Source organism: Salarias fasciatus, unplaced genomic scaffold, assembly GCF_902148845.1.
Source record: "Salarias fasciatus unplaced genomic scaffold, fSalaFa1.1, whole genome shotgun sequence".
In the NCBI taxonomy this organism is placed as follows: Eukaryota; Metazoa; Chordata; class Actinopteri; order Blenniiformes; family Blenniidae; genus Salarias; species Salarias fasciatus.
In genome coordinates, this window is record NW_021941383.1 from 437,513 (window position 1) to 459,245 (window position 21,733).

The 21,733-nt window shown below is 48.3% G+C and overlaps 1 protein-coding gene across 1 annotated transcript in view; it reads left to right on the forward strand.

Annotated features, from left to right (window-relative positions):
- Nucleotides 1-21,733, forward strand: part of rfx6 (regulatory factor X, 6) — a 106,391-nt gene that overhangs the window by 66,370 nt on the left and 18,288 nt on the right. Inside the window, exons 15-16 of the mRNA XM_030087368.1 lie at nt 583-705; nt 2,355-2,561. Coding sequence (XP_029943228.1) covers nt 583-705; nt 2,355-2,561 — 330 coding nt within the window. The remainder of the gene's footprint in view (nt 1-582; nt 706-2,354; nt 2,562-21,733) is intronic.

Genomic DNA, 21,733 nt, shown 5'->3' on the forward strand with positions numbered 1-21,733 from the left:
TTTTTCAGTAACAACAACATGGTCAAGAAAACACTGTTTCTCCTACTTAGGACCGGAAAAAGGTCCCCACAAGGCACGTCGTTCCACGTTTTGCTGTCCTTGTGGGGACATTTGGCCCCAACAAGGATAGAAATACAAGAACGCACACACACACACGCACGCACGCACACACACACACACACACACACGCCCACACACACACGCCCACACACGTGCGCGGTGGGGCAGATTGTCCCTGCAGCATCATAAAGCTAATGGCCCGGCCGGCTGTGGTTACACAGTGTTATCTACAGTCGCGTGTCGCTGTTCAAACAGCGCTCTGACGACGCGTGTGTGAACAAACACACAACAGTCGGAGGCTTCTCAGCTCTCTCTTCATCCCTGTGTGAAGCTCAAACACCAACCTTTGACCCCGCACACAGCGGGAATCCAGCTGACGGAGTGTGTGTGTGTGTGTGTGTGTGTGTGTGTGTGTGTGTGTGTGTGTGTGTGTGTGTGTGTGTGTGTGTGTGTGTGTGTGTGTGTGTGTGTGTGTGTGTGTGTGTGTGTGTGTGTGTGTGTGTGTGTGTGTGTGTGAGACAGGCTCATTCCACCTGATCCGGATGCTGCTGGACGAATACATCCTGCTGGCCCTGGAGACGCAGTTCAACAACAGCAAGGAGCAGCACCTGCAGGGCCTGCTGGAGAAGTACATGAAGAACGCAGGTAGGGGACGCTCTATAACCTGCTGCTAGAGGAGGAAGAGGCTCTATAACCTGCTGCTAGAGGAGGAAGAGGCTCTATAACCTGCTGCTAGAGGAGGAAGAGGCTCTATAACCTGCTGCTAGAGGAGGAAGAGGCTCTATAACCTGCTGCTAGAGGAGGAAGAGGCTCTATAACCTGCTGCTAGAGGAGGAAGAGGCTCTATAACCTGCTGCTAGAGGAGGAAGATGCTCTATAACCTGCTGCTAGAGGAGGAAGAGGCTCTATAACCTGCTGCTAGAGGAGGAAGATGCTCTATAACCTGCTGCTAGAGGAGGAAGATGCTCTATAACCTGCTGCTAGAGGAGGAAGATGCTCTATAACCTGCTGCTAGAGGAGGAAGAGGCTCTATAACCTGCTGCTAGAGGAGGAAGATGCTCTATAACCTGCTGCTAGAGGAGGAAGAGGCTCTATAACCTGCTGCTAGAGGAGGAAGATGCTCTATAACCTGCTGCTAGAGGAGGAAGAGGCTCTATAACCTGCTGCTAGAGGAGGAAGAGGCTCTATAACCTGCTGCTAGAGGAGGAAGAGGCTCTATAACCTGCTGCTAGAGGAGGAAGAGGCTCTATAACCTGCTGCTAGAGGAGGAAGAGGCTCTATAACCTGCTGCTAGAGGAGGAAGAGGCTCTATAACCTGCTGCTAGAGGAGGAAGATGCTCTATAACCTGCTGCTAGAGGAGGAAGAGGCTCTATAACCTGCTGCTAGAGGAGGAAGAGGCTCTATAACCTGCTGCTAGAGGAGGAAGATGATGGTCCTGGTTTTGTTGGTGTTCCGTTGTCTGGAGGAAGGATCTAGAGCAGCACCTTAGCTGGAGCGGTCACACCTGGTCCTTCCTTCGTGCTGGCAGAGGAAGGAGCTCTGACGTCTGTGGCGTCTCTGACGTCTCTGGAGTCTCTGGCGTCTCTGACGTCTGTGGCGTCTCTGACGTCTCTGACGTCTCTGACGTCTCTGACGTCTCTGGCGTCTCTGGAGTCTCTGGCGTCTCTGACGTCGCTGATGTCTGTGGCGTCTGTGGCGTCTCTGACGTCTCTGACGTCTCTGACGTCTCTGGCGTCTCTGGAGTCTCTGGCGTCTCTGACGTCGCTGATGTCTGTGGCGTCTGTGGCGTCTCTGACGTCTCTGACGTCTCTGGCGTCTCTGGAGTCTCTGGCGTCTCTGACGTCGCTGATGTCTGTGGCGTCTGTGGCGTCTGTGGCGTCTCTGACGTCTCTGACGTCTCTGACGTCTCTGGCGTCTCTGGAGTCTCTGGCGTCTCTGACGTCTCTGACGTCTCTGACGTCTCTGGCGTCTCTGGAGTCTCTGGCGTCTCTGACGTCGCTGATGTCTGTGGCGTCTGTGGCATCTGGAGTCTCTGACGTCTCTGGAGTCTCTGACGTCTCTGACGTCTCTGGCGTCTCTGGAGTCTCTGGCGTCTCTGACGTCGCTGATGTCTGTGGCGTCTGTGGCATCTGGAGTCTCTGACGTCTCTGGAGTCTCTGACGTCTCTGACGTCTCTGGAGTCTCTGACGTCTCTGGCGTCTCTGTGAATCGATGCCGTCGGAGCTCGACTGCCCCCTGGCGTTGGGAGGGTTTCCTGGGCGGAGCTCCGTCACAGTCTGCTTCTGTCTTTCAGACGCCAGTAAAGCTGCCTTCATGGCTTCGCCCAGCTCCTGCTTCCTGGCCAATCGCAGCAAGGCCCCAGTGAGCACGGACCAATCGGTGAAGAACGAGTCTCTGGGAGAACACACCCACGTGTCCCTGTCCACCAATCAGCAGCAGAGCTTGGAAGCAAAGGCTGCGATGTACCAAGGCGCTGACACTGCGGCGCTCAGCGCTCCAGGTGACTTTCTGAAGAGTTCAGAATGAATGTTACACAATCACTGTGGACTGTAGGAGGGTTGGTGACACATGGAACAGTCGTTTAAGGCTGGATGGATGGATGGATAGAGGATGGGTGTTATGGTTGGAGGAATGGTGGATGGTTAGATAATGGATGGATGGTTGGATAATGGATGGATGGTTGGATAATGGATGGATGGACGGAGGATTGGTGTTTGGTTGGAGGATTGGATGGATGTTGGATAATGGATGGATGGTGACCTGCCACCTTAAAGTGGTGGGGGAGTTTGAGCGCTCGCCTGGTCCCAGGAGCTCTGTGGTCCGGGTCTTGATGCCCCTGGCAGGGTCTGCCATGGGAAACAGGTCCTGGGTTTGTTTGTTTGTTTTACTGAGATCCCCATTAGCTCCTGTTAAAACAGTTGCTATTCTTCCTGGGGTCTAAACTTCATCAGACATATTTCTGCACCAACACTTAGCATCACGTCAACAACAGACAACATTCATACCGACAATACAATAACAAAACTTTCAACAAAGACGACATTAACAAAAACACAACAATTTCAAAACAGACGAAACAGCTCACCATTATACAATCATAAATAACCAGTTCCATATGTTATTCCTGAGTGAATAAAAATAGTCTCGTTTGTTCACAAAAATAAGTTGTGTGCATCTGTGAAATCAAAAACTGCGGCAGACGGTTCCAGGCCACCATCGCTCTATAGTGCACCGATCTTTGAATGTGACTGGATCGACAGACAGGGAACAGAAAACATCCCTCAACTGTTTGACGGGTAGTGGTCCAGACTGAGGGCAGGTCCACAGCTCCTATGATGAGGTTAGAATCTCGGTCTGTGACGTCGCCTGGTCTGTCGCAGCCGGGGCTGCAACCCGGTCCTCAGACACAGAGACTAGCTCTAGGGACATGGACTGTCCCCTCTTTGGGGGGAGGAGCCTGAGCTTGTGAGGGAGGTCGAGAGGTACTGGCTAGATATAGTCGGCTCACCTCCACACAGACGGGGCTCTGAAACCCAACCCCTCCAGAGGGGCTGGGCTCTGGAACCCAATCTCTAGAGAAGGGCTGGACTCTGGAACCCAACCCCTCCAGAGGGGCTGGGCTCTGGAACCCAATCTCTAGAGAAGGACTGGACTCTGAAACCCAACCCCTCCAGAGGGGCTGGACTCTCCACTGCTCTGGCGTTGTCGTGGTGACAGGCGGTGGTCTGGTATGTTTTTGCTCACAGCCCCACAGCTCAGCTGCCGAGTGTTGGAGTTCACCTCAGTGAACCAGGGGGTCCCTGGTCCTTCGGGTCGGGGACAGGTGTCTGATACCGTGATCCCACTGGATGCGTATCCGGTCTGTTGCCGCTCCGCCCCGCCATCTGCCGAACTCACACTGGATCCGTCTGCGGTATGGCTCCGCCCTGCAGCTGGTCAGCCAGCTCTTCCTGTCCCGCACCATATTCTGTGTGCTAAATTGGTGCGCCGTGGTCCGGCATCCGGCAAAAATAGAAGCTCTGCGTATCTGCTCCGTCTGAGAGAGGCCGGCGGAGCAATCAATCAGTCAATCAAATTTTATTTATAGAAGCTATGCAGCTGTGCCGGAGCCGTGCCGGAGCCGTGCCGCAGCTGGTGGAAGTACATGCATTGCTTGAAATGCAAATGGCAGCGAAGCCGAGACGGACCAGAGACGGACCAGAGACGGACCAGAGACGCACCCGATACACATGCAGTGGAATTTGGGCTTCACTGTTGTCTCGGCCTACGGCCGAACAGCAGTGCAAAGTACCCGGCCTTCTTGGAGTCCCTGGGAGGGGTGCTGGAGAGTGCTCCATCCGGGGTCTCCATGGTTCTACTGAGGGACTTCAACACTCACATGGGCAGAGACAGTGAGACCTGGAAGGGGGTGATCGGGACTCACGGCCTCCCTGATCTGAACCCAGTGGTGTTCTGTTATTGGACTTCTGTGCTAGCCACAGTTTGTCCATAACAAACACCATGTTCAAGCACAGGGGGGGGGGGTCCATAAGACCACCTGGCACCAGGACACCCGAGGTCAGAGGTCAATGATTGACTTTGTCGTGTCATCTGACCTCTGACCTCGTGTTTTGGACACTCGGGTGAAGAGAGGAGCAGAGCTGTGGACCGATCTCCACCTGGTGGTGAGTTGGATTCTCTAGCAGAGGAGGAACCGGACAGACTTGGCAGACCCAGACCTGTTGTGAGGGTCTGCTGGGAACGTCTGGTGGAACCCTCTGTCAGCAGGGTTTTCAACTCCCACCTCTGGGAGATCTTCGCTCATGTCCCGAGGGAGGCTGGGGACATGGAGTCCAGTGGACCATGTCCTCCACCTCCATTGTCGAAGCAGCTGCTCGGAGCTGTGGTCGTAAGGTCTCCGGTGCCTGTCGTGGCGGCAACCCCCGAACCCGGTGGTGGACACCGGAAGTAAGGGCTGCCGTCAAGCTGAAGAAGGAGTCCTATCGAGCCCTGTTGGCTCATGGGACTCCAGAATCAGCTGACAGGTACCGGCAGGCCAAGTGAACTGCAGCCCGAGTGGTTGTGGAGGCAAAAACTCGGGTCTGGAGGAGTTCAGGAGGCCATGGAGGAGGACTATCGGTCGGCCTCGAAGAAATTCTGGCAAACCATCTGGCGCCTCAGGAGGGGAAAGCAGGTCTCCGCCAACACTGTTTACAGTGGAGGAGGAGCTGCTGACCTCAAGTGGGGACATTAGAGGACGATGAAAGGAAGACTTTGAGGACCTCCTCAATCCCATCACCACCTCTTCCTGGATGAAGCAGAGGCTGAGGTCCCAGAGGTGGACTGAGTTCTGAGGTCTCAGAGGTGGACTCGTCCATCTCCCAAGCTGAAGTCACCGAGGTGATCGGTAAGCTCCTCGGTCTCAAGGCACCGGGGGTGGACGAGATTCGCCCTGAGTACCTCAAGTCTCTGGATGTGCAGGGACTGTCTTGGTTGGCGGTCGGGGACGGAGCCTCTGGACTGGCAGATTGGGGTGGTGGTCCCCCTTTTTAAAAAAGGGGACCGGAAGGTGTGCTCCAACTATAGGGGGATCACACTCAGCCTCCCTGGGAAAGTCTATTCCAGGTACTGGAGAGGAGGATTCGACCGATAGTCGAACCTTGGATCCAGAAGGAACAATGTGGTTTTCGTCCTGGTCGCGGGACACTGGACCAGCTCCAGACCCTCCATAGGGGCTCGAGGGTTCATGGGAGTTTGCCCAACCAGTCCACGTGTTTTGTGGACTTGGAGAAGGCGTTAGACCGCGTCGCTCATGGTGTCCTGGGGGGGGGACTCCAGGAATACGGAGTCCGGGGCCCCTTGTTAAGGGCCGTCCGGTCTCTGTATGACCGGAGTAGGAGTCTGGTCCGCATTGCCGGCAGTAAGTCGGACCTGTTCCCGGAGCATGTTGGACTCCGGCAGGGCTGCCCTTTGTCACCGGTTCTGTTCATAATCTTTATGGACAGAATTTCTAGGTGCAGCCAGGGGCCGGAGGGGTCCGGTTTCGGGACCGCAGGATTTCATCTCTGCTTTTTGCAGATGATGTTGTCCTGTTGGCTTCATGGAACCTGGACCATCATGCACTGGGGCGGTTCGCAGCCGAGTGTGAAGTCACAGGGATGAGGATCAGCACCTCCAAATCTGAAGCCCTGGTCCTCGACCGGAGGAAGGTGGTGTGCCCCCTCCAGGTCGGTGGAGAGACTCTGGTCCAGGTGGAGGAGTTTCAGTGTCTTGGGGTCTTGTTCACAGTGGGGGGCGGGTGGAGGAGAGACTGACAGGCGGATCGGTGTAGCGGCTGCAGTGATGCGGTCGTATTGGTCTGTCGTGGTGAAGAGGGAGCTGAGCTGAAAGGCGAAGCTCTGGATTTACTGGTCAGTCTACGTTCCCACCCTCAATATGGTCATGAGCTTTGGGTCATGACCGAAAGGACAAGATCCCGGATACAAGCGGCTGAAATGATCTTCCTCCGTAGGGTGGCTGGACTCCCTGAGAGACAGGGGGAGATTAGATTATTTCTTAACTAGCAGCACACTGATGAATGACATCTCAGAAATCAAAATTCATCCCATCGTCATAAGTGATCATGCACCAGTTTCATTTACTCTCAGAAATAAGAAGAATAAACCACCAACTAGAAACTGGAGATTTAATACATCATTACTTAAAGATCCAGAGTTTATTAGCTATCTAACAAGAGAATGGTCTATATATTTAGAAAATAATGACTTGCCAGATACTTCAGCATGTGTTCTTTGGGAGGCAGGGAAAGCGTTGATGAGGGGAAAAATAATTTCCTTCTCCTCACACAAGAAAAAGAAAGAAGCTTCAAGAACTTTAGAATTGGAATGAAGAATTAAATGGCTGGAGGAGGCTTATCATGTCTCCCCACAAGAGAACATACTGAAGGATATAAGGAAAGCTAAACTTGAACTGAATGAAATTCTAGATAAAAAAACTCAATTCCTGATTCAACGACTCCGTTTAGAGAACTTTGAGCATAGTAATAAATCTGGAAGATTCCTGGTGAATCAGTTAAAAACAAACAAGGAGAAAAACAGGATTTCAGCTGTTAAAGACTCAGAAGGAAACATCAGCCATGACCCAGACAAGATCAATAATATCTTCAGAGATTTCTATCAAGGATTATACCGATCACAAATAGACACAACAGATGAGGAAATTAATACTTTTTTTAATGATATTAACCTTCCAAAACTGAAAGATGAAAACAGAACAGTGTTGGATTCTCCTCTTTCAGTGGATGAACTCCATAAATCTCTGCAGGATATGCCCAACAATAAAGCTCCAGGTCCAGATGGCTATCCAGCAGAATTCTATAAAGAATTCTGGACCATGTTGGCTCCACTTTTCATAAAATGGTAATGGAAATAAAAAATAAACGAACAGTACCCTCAAATATGAACTTAGCCAAAATAACTTTAATACTTAAACCAGGGAAAGACCCCACACTTCCGTCCAGTTATCGTCCTATTTCATTAATAAATGTAGATCTCAAAATAATCAGCAAAGCCCTATCCAGAAGAATAGAAAAGGTAACCCCGCTCATAATACATCCTGACCAAACAGGGTTCATTAAAGGTAGACATTCATCCACTAACATGCACAGATTAATTAATATAATAGATTACTCTACAATACATAATCTGGAATCCATAATTATCTCTTTAGATGCTGAAAAAGCTTTTGATCGAGTAAACTGGAAATTTCTATTTGGAATATTAACCAAATTTGGGTTTGGAACGTCTTTCATAGACTGGATTAAAATCTTCTATAACAACCCAGCTGCATGTGTGAAGACTAACGAGCAGACTTCTCCAAGCTTCTGTTTGCAGCGAGGAACCAGACAGGGCTGTCCACTCTCTCCTCACTGTTTGCATCTTTATCGAACCTCTGGCAGCTGCTATAAGACAAAATAAAGACATCAGAGGGATCCTGGCCAACAATAAGATAGAACATAAAATAAGTCTTTATGCAGATGATGTATTGCTTTTCCTGCAGAACTCTCCATCTTCTATCTCCCAGACAATCACACTTATTGACAAATTTTCACTAATATCTGACTATTCTATCAACTGGTCTAAGACTACAGCCATGCCTATAAACTGTGATTTACAAAGTATACCCAATGCTACAATCCAGTCTGGAAACATTAGATATTTAGGCCTAAACATTTCTCCAAGGATATCAGAACTTTTAAAACTAAATTACGTTCCGTTACTGAAGTCAACAGAGGATGACCTCTTACGGTGGAGACGCTTACCTATATCTCTTATGGGGAAATGATGACTTTACCTAAGGTTAACTATTTATTTTCAATGATACCAACCAAACCATCGTCTGGCTGCTTCAAATCACTGGACTCATACATATCTAAATTTCTCTGGAAAAATAAACCATCACGTATCAGTTTAAAGACGCTACAACAGACTAAAGACAGAGGTGGACTAGACTTGCCTAACTTCAGTAATTACTTCATAGCCAGCAAGCTGCAATATATCTCCAAATGGCTTAAACCGAACAATCTAGATGAGCCATGGCTGGATGTAGAGCAGCATTATGTGAGGATCTAGTCATCTCTGACCTGCCATTCATCAGTCCCACCATCAAATCCCATCGCTGTTTTAAAAGTGTCAACATCAGTTCTTCTTTAATGGCTTGGTGGGACTTTCTAAAGCTAACCAAATCTTCTCTGATCCCGTGTAAACTCACACCCATCTGGAACAACCCGGACATCCTGCAAAACAAAAAGATGATCAACTTCACTCAGTGGAGAAATAAAGGAATCAGCCAGCTTGAACATATCATTGAAAATGGCAACTTTCTATCATTCAATACTCTCACCTCACAATATGGAATCAGCAGCACAGCATTTTTAGAATATCATCAACTTAAATCTATCATAGGTAAAAAGTATACCTTTAATCAACTGCAGGGACAGCTACCTCTCGGGGTCGAAGAATTCTTAAACCTCAGTTCCCCAAAGTTGCTATCAAAGATATATAAAATGTTATCAAAGGTAGAAGATGAAATCTTCCTTCCGACCTTAAAATGGGAGGCTGACTTATCTCACAACTTTGACCAAAATGCGTGGTCACAAATATGTTTAAATACTTTCAAAATGACAAAGAATTCAAATATACAACTAATACAATTCAAAATTCTGCATAGAATTCATTACACAGGACGAAGGATGTTCCAGATGGGTCTATCACAATCTGATATCTGTTCACACTGCAATGAGAACATGACTGACAGCTCCCTCCATGCCTTGTGGTCCTGCACACCAGTGCACAGGTTCTGGCTTCAGGTGTGTGAAGACCTGTCAGCATGGTTCACTGCAGCATCCCTGCAGCTCCCACACTGTGCCTTTTAGGGGATCTGGGTGAAATTAACATGTCGATAAACTCTGTCTACATGGTTCTCACCATCTTGTGCATCGCAAAGAAAACTATCCTTGTAAATTGGAAATCCAGAAGTAATCTGAGTATCAGGCAGTTTAAGAGTCTTCTATTAGATCATATCAGCTTGGAGACGATGTCTGTCTGTTCAGAGGATCAATCAGCTGAATCTGGTTCCCTCTGGTCCCCTGTGGTCAGCTCCATCACTTCATGTCAGGGGAAGATGAGGGCCTCTCCTCTCTGGGGGGCGGTGGTTGGTGGGGGGGCCTCTCCTCTTTGGGGGTCGGTGGTTGGTGGGGGGGGGCCTCTCCTCTTTGAGGGTCGGTTGTTGGTGGGGGGGGCCTCTCCTCTTTGAGGGTCGGTTGTTGGTGGGGGGGGGCCTCTCCTCTTTGAGGGTCGGTGGTTGGTGGGGGGGGCCTGATGGCTGCGGGTGGTTGGCGCTGTCTTGGGGTCGGGATCTGGGCTGCTTTGCTGGGGGCTGTCTTCGTGTTTGGTTTGGATCGGGGGTGTGGGGGCCGCCGGTTGTTGGGGCTGTCTGGCGGCGGTGGGGCGGGGGCTCCGGGGGGCCGGGGTCGGCGGGTGCCGGTTCATGCCCGGGCGGCCGGGGTGTCCTGGGGCGGGTGTGGCTGGGGGCCCTGGGCCCTGGTGCCTGGGGGCTCTCCCCTTCCGTGAGGGTGAGGGGGTCTAAGTGGCCTCAATCACTGCACGCTTCAGTGGCTCGCCTCTCAGTCTTAATTGCACTTAGTCATCTAACACGACCAAATACATACAAACACACACGTCGGGGGGTCTTGGCGCGCTGTGTCGGGGGGGGGCTGTTCAGGTGGATGAGACTGCTCGTTTGGCCTCACTCGCGGCACGGTGTGGTTACTGACCCTCAAATTTTAATCACAAACAACATATACTCCATCAACACTCACGAGCCGGGGTGGGGGGGGGTGGGGGGGGGGGTGGGGGTGGGGCAATGGGGTCTTCTGTGCCCCCATTTCCAGATCCCTTCTGGTGGGGGGCCGGGGGGGGGCTGTTGTTTTCCCCACAGGCCGGGGTTTGTAGCGGCTGTGGTTTGGGGGGCTGCTGGCTCAGGGGGGTGCATATCTGTCTGCGGCGGTGGGGTTTGGGGGTGGGGGGGGCGGCGGTTGTGGGTGGCGGGGGGTCCTGGATGAGGGGTTCGGTGTTCTCTTGCCTTCCGGGGGGGTCTCCCTCAGGACATGATGGTTGGATGACAAGGGAATGTGAGTGTGTTTGGGGTAGGATGGAGTGTGTGTGTGTGTGTGTGTGTGTGTGTGTGTGTGTGTGCGTGTGCGTGCGTGTGTGTGTGTGTGTACGTGCTAGCATGTGAGTGTGTCAGAATGTGAGTGTGTTTGGTTTAGGGATGATTGGGTCTGTGTGTGTGTGTGTGCATGCGTGTGTGTGTGTCAGCGTGAGTGAGTGGGTGTGAGTGTTGGGTTGGGGCGGGGGGAGTGAGGTGGGAGAGGACAGGGTGGGAGGGGTGGGTCAGGGGGTGGACGGGGGGCCGGGGCGGGGGCGGGGTGATGCCCTGGATCTCGGGGGGCGTGGCCGGAGCACTGGGGGGGGTACTGGCCTGGGGTGGGTAGCCGCCCGTGTGGGCCGGTTCTCCCAGGGGGGTCATGGCCCTCCGCCTGTGTGGGGGGTCGGCTCTTGGGCTCTGGGGCCTTGGGCTCTCAGCTCTGCCGGCTCCTGCCGGTCGTGGCTCCGCGGGGCCCGGGCCCCGGGACTGCCGGGGCCCCCGGCCGGGGCTTTCCTCTGCCCCGTTTCTGGACCGGAGCGGGGGCGTCTGCCTGGGGGGGCGGCTTGGATCCGGGCTCTGTGATGACCGCCGGCTGTCTGGGCTCTGAGGGCCTCTCTGGCCTGCTTCTGGCCTTCTCAGGGGTCAGAGGTCATATATGCATGATCACTATCACCATCACATTTGCATGATCACGCTGATCTTTAATCACTGTTCACATACTCGGTTACCTTGTCTTCTTGTGGTGGTGAGACTAATGGTGATCTGTAGCAGACCTCTCTTGATGCACGCCCCGAGTTTACTACTAGTTACTACTAGTTACTACTAGCTATATTTAAAAAAAAAAAAAAAAAAAAATATATATATATATATATATATATATATATATATATATATATATATATATATATATATATATATATATATATATGTACGGTTCTGTCAGTTTTTGTGTTGGTTGTCGGCTCTGTTTTGGTGTTGTCTGGATTGGGGTTTGTGATTATTCTTGGTTGTGTGTGGTGTGTCAACAACACTGTTTTGCATTTGTACATAGGTTGTGCCCCCCCCCGTTCTCCCTCTCTTTATCTCTCTCTCTTTCTGTCTCTCGCTCTCTGAGCGTCTCCGTCCCGGTCCTGTCCTCAGCCATGCCGGATGCCAGCTGTAAATAAAGGCAGCAGCAGGAGGAGACTCAGTCTCCTCCTGCTGCTGACATTAAAATCTGTTCGGATAGTAAAAGGCTACAATCAGACAATATTGCACGCCCCAGCTGCCGAACAGGACAACGGGAAAAAAAAAAAAAGAGAGACAGGGGGAGGAGCTATGTCACCAGGGGGAGGAGCTATGTCACCGGGGGGAGGAGCTATGTCACCAGGGGGAGGAGCTATGTCACCAGGGGGGAGCTGGGAGAAGAGCAGCTGCTCCTCCACATGGAGAGGAGCAGCTGAGGAGGCTCAGCTCCTCTTTAGGATTGAACCTCCTGGACGCCTTCCTGGGGAGGAGTTCAGGGGGTGTCCCACCGGGAGGAGACCCGGGGAAGACCCAGGACACACTGGAGAGACTATGTCTCTTTGCTGGACTGGGAACACCCTGGGATCCTCCTGGAAGAGCTGGAGGAAGAGTCTGGGGACAGGAAGTCTGGGCATCTCTGCTTAGACTGCTGCCTCCAAGACCCGGTCTGGATAAGCAGTGGAAAATGGATGAATGGATGAATGGATGGATGAATGGGTGGATGGATGGTTAGATGATGGATGGATGGATGGATGGATGGAGGATGGGTGTATGGTTGGAGGATGGGTGGAGGAAGATGGCCGCTGAGGTGAGCCACGCTCAAACCGGCGCTCAATGTCTGTCCCTGAAATGGATGAAACCATCAAAGACCGGCCTTATACTCACATTCCTGGTAATATGCCTGCTTCTGATGCGTCGACATTTGATGAAAGCACACATCAAAAAACTGGGCAATATGATCACGGAAACAACACACCTGTGCGACCACACGCTGCTTGAAAACGGACGTGCAAAAGCATGTAACTTAAAACAGGAAACAATGACTTAAACAAGCATCTTCAGGACTATGGTACAAATAACCACCATGATCCTACTGGCAGGAGACGTGGAGTTAAATCCAGGTCCAATACCCTTGGGCAACAGTTTGGCACTGAATGACAACTGGTCATCTCGTTTGTCAAGCCAAGCTATGCTACCATCACCAGGGCCCACAAGGTACTATCTTCGCAGCCAGAGGAAAGGCTCACTTACCGGCTCAGTGCTGGGTGGTTGGAAGCCTCTGGAGTGGCGTGCGGAACGAGAAGACCGGGAGTCAACGGAGCTGTCCAGCTCAGGGCAGCGGGTGGAGCTGCCGCCCATCGGGAGCCCACCGGTATCCGGGGCCCTGCACCGGGGAACTACAACGAGGAGCACCGCCCCAGTCATCCCATGCGGAGAGGCGGATGCCGCGTAGAGGGGCTACGCAGCTGCTCGGCGGAGCCGCGGTGAGATTCAATCCGGCGTAATCTTCCCCAGATTCCGGAAGGGCTGGCACTGCACCCGGGACTGGACCGCACACCCATCTCCGTACAAGGCCGATCAGAACCGTCACGGACTTTGCTACCACAGCACTGCACGGCACCGTGACGAGACACGACCCTGCGGAGGTTTCTCTGGGTCCCGGACAGACTGGCACTGCATCGGGGCCCGGACCGTGCACCTGGCTCTGCACGAAGCGGACCAGAACCATCGCAGACCCAACTTCTGCATGTCCCTCCAGCACGGTGCGGGCCTCAGCACCCTTGACAAAACCCAGGGCGGGGTCACATCAACAGCCCAGTAAGAATCAGACGGATAAGGGAAAATTGGACAGTAAGGGAAAAACTCTATGTCCAAGCTCAATTGCATTAAAAAGACCACTCTTTGCTAAAAAGAACTTGCTGTTCAGAAAGGGCAAACACAAGCGATACCAGACTGTAAATCATGCCCAAATTCTGTGGAATCCAAAAGCGAAACCCAAAGGACTTCTTGGTGGACATTTAAACATCTGTAGTATTAGGCATACATGTGATCAATCCATCGTCCTGGTAAATGAGTCCAATCTTGATTTTTTGTGTATCACCGAGTCCTGGCTGAAGCCAAACATTACACCACCAGGTTGAACTGTGCTACAACATCTTCAGGTGTGACAGGCTAAAGGGAGAAGGAGGTGGGGTAATGTTCTATATAAACAGGGTTGGGGAGTAACGGATTACATGTAACAGCATTACGTAATCATGATACAAAAAAATTGTAACTGTAGTCCGTTACAGTACACGCCTGCTGCTGCTGGACTGTAGAGCTACTAGAGGAACACAGTCTGGACTGATGGTTCTGATCCTGAGTCAGAAAGAAAGAAAATCAGATTCTCAGTAGGTTTAGAGGTCAAAGGTCATGTTGTTGGTATTAATTGGAGCTGAACACAGAGTTCTGCAGAGTTCAGAACACTCAGAGCATTAGTGTTTTCTGTGTGGAGTTGTTGTCAATACACTGTGAGGACGACACTTTGTATTTGTCTTTATTTTTTGTTTGCTGGTGAAGTAATCTAAAAGTAACTAAAAGTAATCTGGTACGTTACTTTTTAATTGAAGTAATTAGAGTAAGTTACTGATTACAATTTTTGACAAGTAACTTGTAATTGTACTGGATTACAATTTAAAAGTCAATCAATCAATCAATCAATCAATCAATCAATCAATGTATTTTTGTACAGCCCAGTATCACAACAACAGTTGCCTCAGAGGCTTCAAGATGTTACATTGGTCGGTAAAAGTAAAAACAGTGAATAAGCATAATGGTAATATGTCAATATTTACAGTAAGGAGACAGAACGAAGCAACCACCACCTTCGACCCTCACATCCGGCAAGAACAAACTCCAGAAACCCAGTGGGAGAAGAAGAGATCTTGGGGAGAACCACAGTATGGAGGGATCCCTCTCCCAGGGACGGACAGCTTTGGCAACAGCTAGCATGAGACAATAAGAAGTAAAGCCTAGGACAATGTTGAGGACAGTCCGTTGGACGGTCCAGCACAGGAACCACGGATCCCAGCAGTAGAACTGAAGCCAGTCCGTGGGCAGGACCGACAGGGGTGTCCTCCCGGTCCGGACGGAGCTTGTTCGTAGGCCCTCGTAATAGTGGAGTCAGCAACTGAAACTGGAGAAGACTCCCCCTCGAAGGGGGGGACAGCAGGGGAAAAGCAATGAAGGGACTAAAGGGAAGAACATTCAGACATTAGAGGACAGGGCTCAGTGCACCGTACTTCCCACAGCATTCTGGCTCCTGGGGCAGCTTTGTGGATACTTAACTGTTTAAACTAGTATTTAGTTAGTATAGTTTAGTTTAGTTTAATTTAGTTTGGTTTAGTTTAATTTTGTTTAGTGTAATTTGGTTTGGTTTGGTTTAATTTAGTTTAGTTTAGTTTAGTTTAGTTTAGTTTAGTTTGGTTTGGTTTGGTTTAGTTTGGTTTAGTTTAGTTTGGTTTACTGTAGTTTGGTTTGGTTTGGTTTGTTTGTTTAGTTTAGTTTGATTTAGTTTAGTTTAGTTTAGTTTAGAATCCCTAGCTGACCTGATCATAGGCTGCATCGAAGAGAAACGTCTTGAGCCTCACCTTAAATGTGGAGACTGTGTCTGCCTCTTTGACACCACTTGGAAGCTGGTTCCATAAAAACGGTGCCTGATAGCTAAAGGCTCTTCCACCTAGTGTCCATTTAGAGACTCCAGGAGTCACCAGTAACCCTGCATTTTGAGAGCGAAGTGCTCTGATTGGTTGATAAGGCGTTAAAGCATCTTGGAGATAGGTTGGAGCCATCCCATTTAGGATTTTGTAAGTGAGGAGAAGGATTTTAAATCTAACTCTAAACTCGACAGGAAGCCAGTGAAGAGATTTTAGAACGGGAGTAATGTGTTCACGTCTTCTAGTTCCGGTTAATAATCTGGCGGCCGCATTTTGAACCAACTGAAAGTTTTTTAATACACTTTTTGGGCAGGCTGCGAGAAGGGAGTTGCAGTAGTCCAGTCTAGTAGAAACAAATGCATGGATGAGTTTTTCTGCATCGCTTCTAGGTAGAATGTTTCTTATTTTAGCTATGTTGCACAAGTGGAAATATGCTGTTTTACAAGCCAGGTTGATGTGTGCTTTAAAGGAGATATCCTGATCAAATAAGACCCCGAGGTTCCTGACAGTAGAGGAGGAGGATACACTGACGTTATCTAAGGTGATAATCTGTTCAGATAGACACTCTCTCAGTTTATGGGGGCCTAGTATAATGACCTCTGTTTTGCCAGGATTAAGACGGAGATAGTTCGTAGTCATCCAGGTTTTAATTTCTCTGATACAGTCACTGAGTCTGTCTATTTGATTAGTTTGATCAGGTTTCATAGATAAATACAGTTGTGTGTCATCTGCATAGCAATGAAAATTGATATCGTGACTTCTAATTATGTTCCCTAAAGGAAGCATATATACAGAAATAAAATTGGCCCGAGCACGGACCCTTGAGGAACCCCATAACTGACCTGGGAGCACGGTGAGGACTGTTGGTTAACGTGAACAAATTGGTACCTATTAGATAAATAGGATTTGAACCAGCAGAGGGCTTTTCCTCTGATGCCGACCTCACATTCTAACCTCTGCAGGAGAATATTGTGGTCGATTGTATCAAAAGCTGCACTGAGGTCTAGGAGAACCAGGATTGAGACTAGACCTGCGTCAGCCGCCAATAGCAAGTCATTAGTGACTTTAACTAACGCAGTCTCAGTGCTGTGATAAGCTCTATATCCTGACTGAAATTTCTCAAATAAACTATTGTCCTGTAGGTGGCGGTAAAGCTGTTTAACCACAACTTTTTCCAGGACTTTTGAAATAAAAGGCAGATTTGATATCGGTCTGTAGTTGGCTAGAATATCAGGATCGAGATTAGGTTTTTTCAGCAGTGGTTTGATTACTGCGAATTTAAATTACTGTGGCACATAGCCATTTTCTAGAGAGGTATTTATTATAGTTATGATCGTATTTAAGATAACTGGAAGGATATCTTTGAAAAGCTTAGTTGGAATTGGATCTAGGAGACAGGTTGAGGTTTTAGAAGACATTACAATTGAAGTAATCTCAGCCCCATTTACTAATGAGAAACTATCTAGTATTTCAGGTATTTCAGGTGGAGGCAGTGGCTGGATTCCCTGAGCTTGATCTGAGGAAAGCGCTTCACTGATTTTACCTCTAATGGTTATGATTTTATCATTAAAGAATTTAAGAAAGTCATGGCAGTTTAAAGATTCTGGGATTACTGGTTCCACTACAGTATGACTGTTTGTCAGTCTGGCTACAGTGTTGAATAGAAACCGAGGGTTATTTTTGTTTATTTCTATTAAACGAGAGTAATATAATGTCTTGGCTTTAAAAAGAATTTGTTTATAGCTTAATCAATCAATCAATGTATTTTTGTACAGCCCAGCATCACAACAGCAGTTGCCTCAGAGGCTTCAAGATGTTACATTGGTTGGTAAAAATAAAAACAGTGAATAAGCATAATGTTAATATGTCAAATTCACAGTAACGAGACAAAACAAAGCAACCACTGCCTTAGACCCTCACATCCGGCAAGAACAAACTCCAGAAACCCAGTGGGAGAAGAAGAGATCTTGGGGAGAACCACAGTATGGAGGGATCCCTCTCCCAGGGACGGACAGCTTTGGCAACAGCTAGCATGAGACAATAAGAAGTAAAGCCTAGGACTATGTTGAGGACAGTCCGTTGGACGGTCCAGCACAAGAACCACGGATCCCAGAAAGGCCCTCGTAATAGTGGAGTCAGCAACTGAAACTGGAGAAGACTCCCCCTCGAAGGGGGGGACAGCAGGTGAAAAGCAATGAAGGGACTAAAGGGAAGAACATTCAGACATTAGAGGACAGGGCTCAGTGCACCGTACTTCCCACAGCATTCTAGCTCCTAGGGCAGCTTTGTGGATATTTAACTGTTTAAACTAGTATTTAGTTAGTATAGTTTAGTTTAGTTTAATTTAGTTTGGTTTAGTTTAATTTTGTTTAGTGTAATTTGGTTTGGTTTGGTTTGGTTTGGTTTAGTTTAGTTTAGTTTACTATAGTGTAGTTTGGTTTACTGTTGTTTGGTTTGGTAAGTAACCCTCCCAACCCTGTATATAAAAGAACATCTAACGTGCCCAAATAAAATGGTCAGCACCCAATGACTTGGAGTGTATAGCGTTAAACGGAAGCCTCGCTCCTGAAATGTTAATTATACGAGGGGGGACCCAAAAGTTCCCGGACTGTGGTTATAAAAAAAAAAAACAAGAAAGATTTCAGACTTTTGGCCGTTATATGTGGCTATAGCATAGCTTTAAGCATCACTGTGAAAATGTTCACCTCCCAAAGACACTCAGGCAGCTCACAGCCAGTGTTCATGTTACTACAGTCCCGCCCCCTTCTTCCAAAAATCCAAAAATGGCGGAACGCGATTTTGTTTTCTCCTGGGAAAAATGGCAACAGAAGCACTCACCATGATCCACACCGCGTACCAAGACGAGGCTCTGGGGAGAACACAGGTCTCTGGGCGCTGTAAGATGGTCAGATGTCCGTCGAAGACCCGCCTCGCTCCGGCCGACCCTCCGCCTCCCGCACAGAGGACGATGTCCGCAAAATCGAAGCCGATCTGCTTTTTGGACGTCAAAGGGACGGTCCACAGCGAGTTTGTGCCGCCGGGGCAAACCGGCAACCAGGACTTTACCTGGAAGTGCTGCGGCGCTCCGGGGGGCGGTCCGGCTGAAGCGGCGGCGCTCCGGGAGGCGGTCCGGCTGAAGCGGCGGCGCTGTGGGGGAGGGGGGCTGGAGGCTCCATCACGACAAGGCGCCAGCGCACAGGGCTCTGCGGTAAAACAGCTCCTGGTGGAAAACAGCATGGCCCTGCCCCATCCGCCGTATTCCCTCCATTTAGCATCTTGCGACTTCTGTCTCTTCCCAAGAATGAAAAAGGCACTGAAGGGGCGGAGACTTGATGATGAGGAAGAGGTGCAGAAGAAATGGAAGAACGCTCTTAAAGCGATCGTTACGCAGGAGTTTGCCGACTGCTCGGAGCAGTGGAATCCCGGCTGCAGCGCTGGATTCAAGCCGAAGGAGATTCAGTGAAGGTGACAGTGTTGATTGAATGTGAAAATAAAAAAAATAAAAAGTTATAACCACAGTCCGGGGACTTCTGAGTCCCCCCCTGTAATGATAGGAATATACAGCCCCCCCCCCCACCTCAAATGACTTTTATGAAGAACTGCAGGCCATTCTAAACCAATGTAACAGGAAGAAAGAAATAATTATATTTGGGGATTTCAACATAGACTGGCTCATACAATCTAAACGGAAAAACTTAAATCAGTTGCAGACAACCATGACTTAGTCCAACTCACAGAGAGTCCAACCAGAATAAGCAAAACTACAGAAACTTGCATTGACCTAATTTTCACATAGAAGGACAGGATCTCTAAAACGTATAACATGCTGACAGGGCTCTCAGATCATAACTTAATTCTCTTTTCAGGAAAATTGTCTAAAAGTAAATTTATTCGTCCCTTCAATAAACCAAGTGAACAAGTTAAAGTACCAAAATCAGAAATTAATAATTTAGGAACTGCGCTAAACAACATAAACTGCTTTGAGTCCCTTTCAATAGAGGGTTTAAATGACAAGTGTAAATTCACAAATGTAATCCAAAAAACAGTGAACCTCTTTGTAAAAAAAGTAAGGACAAAAATCGCTAAAACATCTATCTTGGCTAAATGAAACAATTCGGACATTCATGAAACAACGTGACCAGGCACTAAAGGTTGCCCGAAAAACAGGAACACAACTGTTAGGCAAATCTTTACCTCACTGAGAAATAAAGTGGTTAAAGAAATTCAAACTGCAAAAGCAGGTTTCTTTATCAATGCACTAAAAAATGCAAAGTGTAATACCAAAGAAGTTTGGACATATATAAAGAAATTGATGGGACATCTTAGTTCAGGCAAAAATATCAAAGAAATAAGAACAAATGGGCAGATGGTCAGTGATCCAGTACAGACAGCATCAGCCCTCAGCACCTGCTTTCTGGATTCAGTCAGTCTGACACAAAGCGTATCGGGAGGGCAGGCACTGCCCCCGAAGTCGTGCCTCCCATTGCCGACGCACCCATTTTTGACTTGTGTCCAGCATCTCAGTCAGCAGTGGAAAAAATCATTGGTGGACTAAAAAATCCTAAAGCCAAAGATTCATTTGAGATGAATACGATGTTTATTGAAACATTCAAACAACAGCTCATTTCTCCAAACATGAACATAATTAATGAGTCAATAAATAAATGTATTTTCCCAGACTACTGGAAGATCTCAGTTATTACACAGATTTTTAAATCGGGAGATCCCACCGAAATTAGCAACTACAGACCAATAAGCATTATACCAGTAGTCTCAAAGCTCATTGAAAAATGCATAGCCGAACAACTTATGAAGCATTTAAACCAAAGTCCTTTCAATCTTCATCAAATGCAATTTGGATTTAGAAAACATCACTCCACCGAAACAGCCGCATGCTTTCTTGTGGAAAAGATTAAACAGAAGTCAGACGGGGGAGGAGTCGTTGGGGCAGCGTTTGTTGACCTCAAGAAAGCTTTCGATACTGTTAACCATCAGATTTTACTTAACAAACTGTCCCAGTTCAGTTTCTCTGTGCGCGCTGTGCAATGGATGGAATCTTAAACGCAAAGGAAACAACATGTCAAAGTTCAAGATTCCACATCCGCAACTTATAATGAAGTAGGGCTGCCGCAGGGTTCAGCCCTGTCTCCTTTATCATTCAGTCTCTACTTAAATGATTTTCCAAATAGCTGTCCATCCAATGTAGAGTGTCAAATGTATGCAGACGATGCAGTCGCCTATGTCCATGCAAAGAACCAACCACAAGCGGCTCAGGAGCCGTCCTCAGCTGTGTGGACAGTTTCAGAGTGGTTACAAGAGTCACAACTTGTGTTGAATTTGTCAAAAACAGTTGGTGTGTTCTTCTCTAAAACTGCTTCAAAAAAAGACAAATCCACCTGTGGTGATTCAAGGAACAAACATTGAAAATGTTCATGAATTAAAATATTTGGGCGTAGCTATGGACTCCAAACTCGGTTTCAAACAACAAGTAAAAAAGACTGTGAACAAAATGAAACTTAATTTATCAACTTTTGGATTCATAAGGGACAACCTGACAGCTGAATCAGCCGTCCTTCACTTCAACAGAATGATTCTCACACATGGCGTACGGTGAGCCATCATGGGCGCATGCTGGAGACCACTCTGAAACAAATCAAGACTGCATACAAGCAAGGGTTAAAAATCTCAGACAGAAAGCCAAAGACCTATCACTATTGTAAAATTAAAAAAAAAAACATAAAATATTGAGTTGGGACATTATAATAAATCACACAGATTCTATCCTTGTCTATAAAACTCTCCACGGATTAGCCCCTCCGGCTCGAAAAGAATTTGTCCTAAAAAATGAAAACGGATTAACAAGAGCAAGTTCCAGAGATGGCTGTAAGATTCCATCCAGGAAACGCTCCCATCTCACATCCTGCCTCTCAGACTTGGACTGCCATACCAGCGACTATGAGAGAGCTCCAACGCTCAGCTCATTCAGCTAACAGCTACAGTTACGGCGTTGGGACAGTCAGAAATGCCCACATGACCTGCATGAACAGGCAAGATAAGAAGCTGCACAAGGTGTTGTTGTGTTTTTGTTTGTTTTTTTTCTTTTTCTATTGCTGTGGTACTACTGGCCCTGAGCCTTAAAGTAGTCTCTGTTTAAATATTGCAGAGTGGCGAATATTGTGTGAAAACGTAAATATTAAAGGGGCTGCATCAGGCAAAATTCACTGTTTGTATGTTTTAACCTTGTTCTATAGTTCTGTTCTCACCAAACACTCCCCACAGCGTTCTT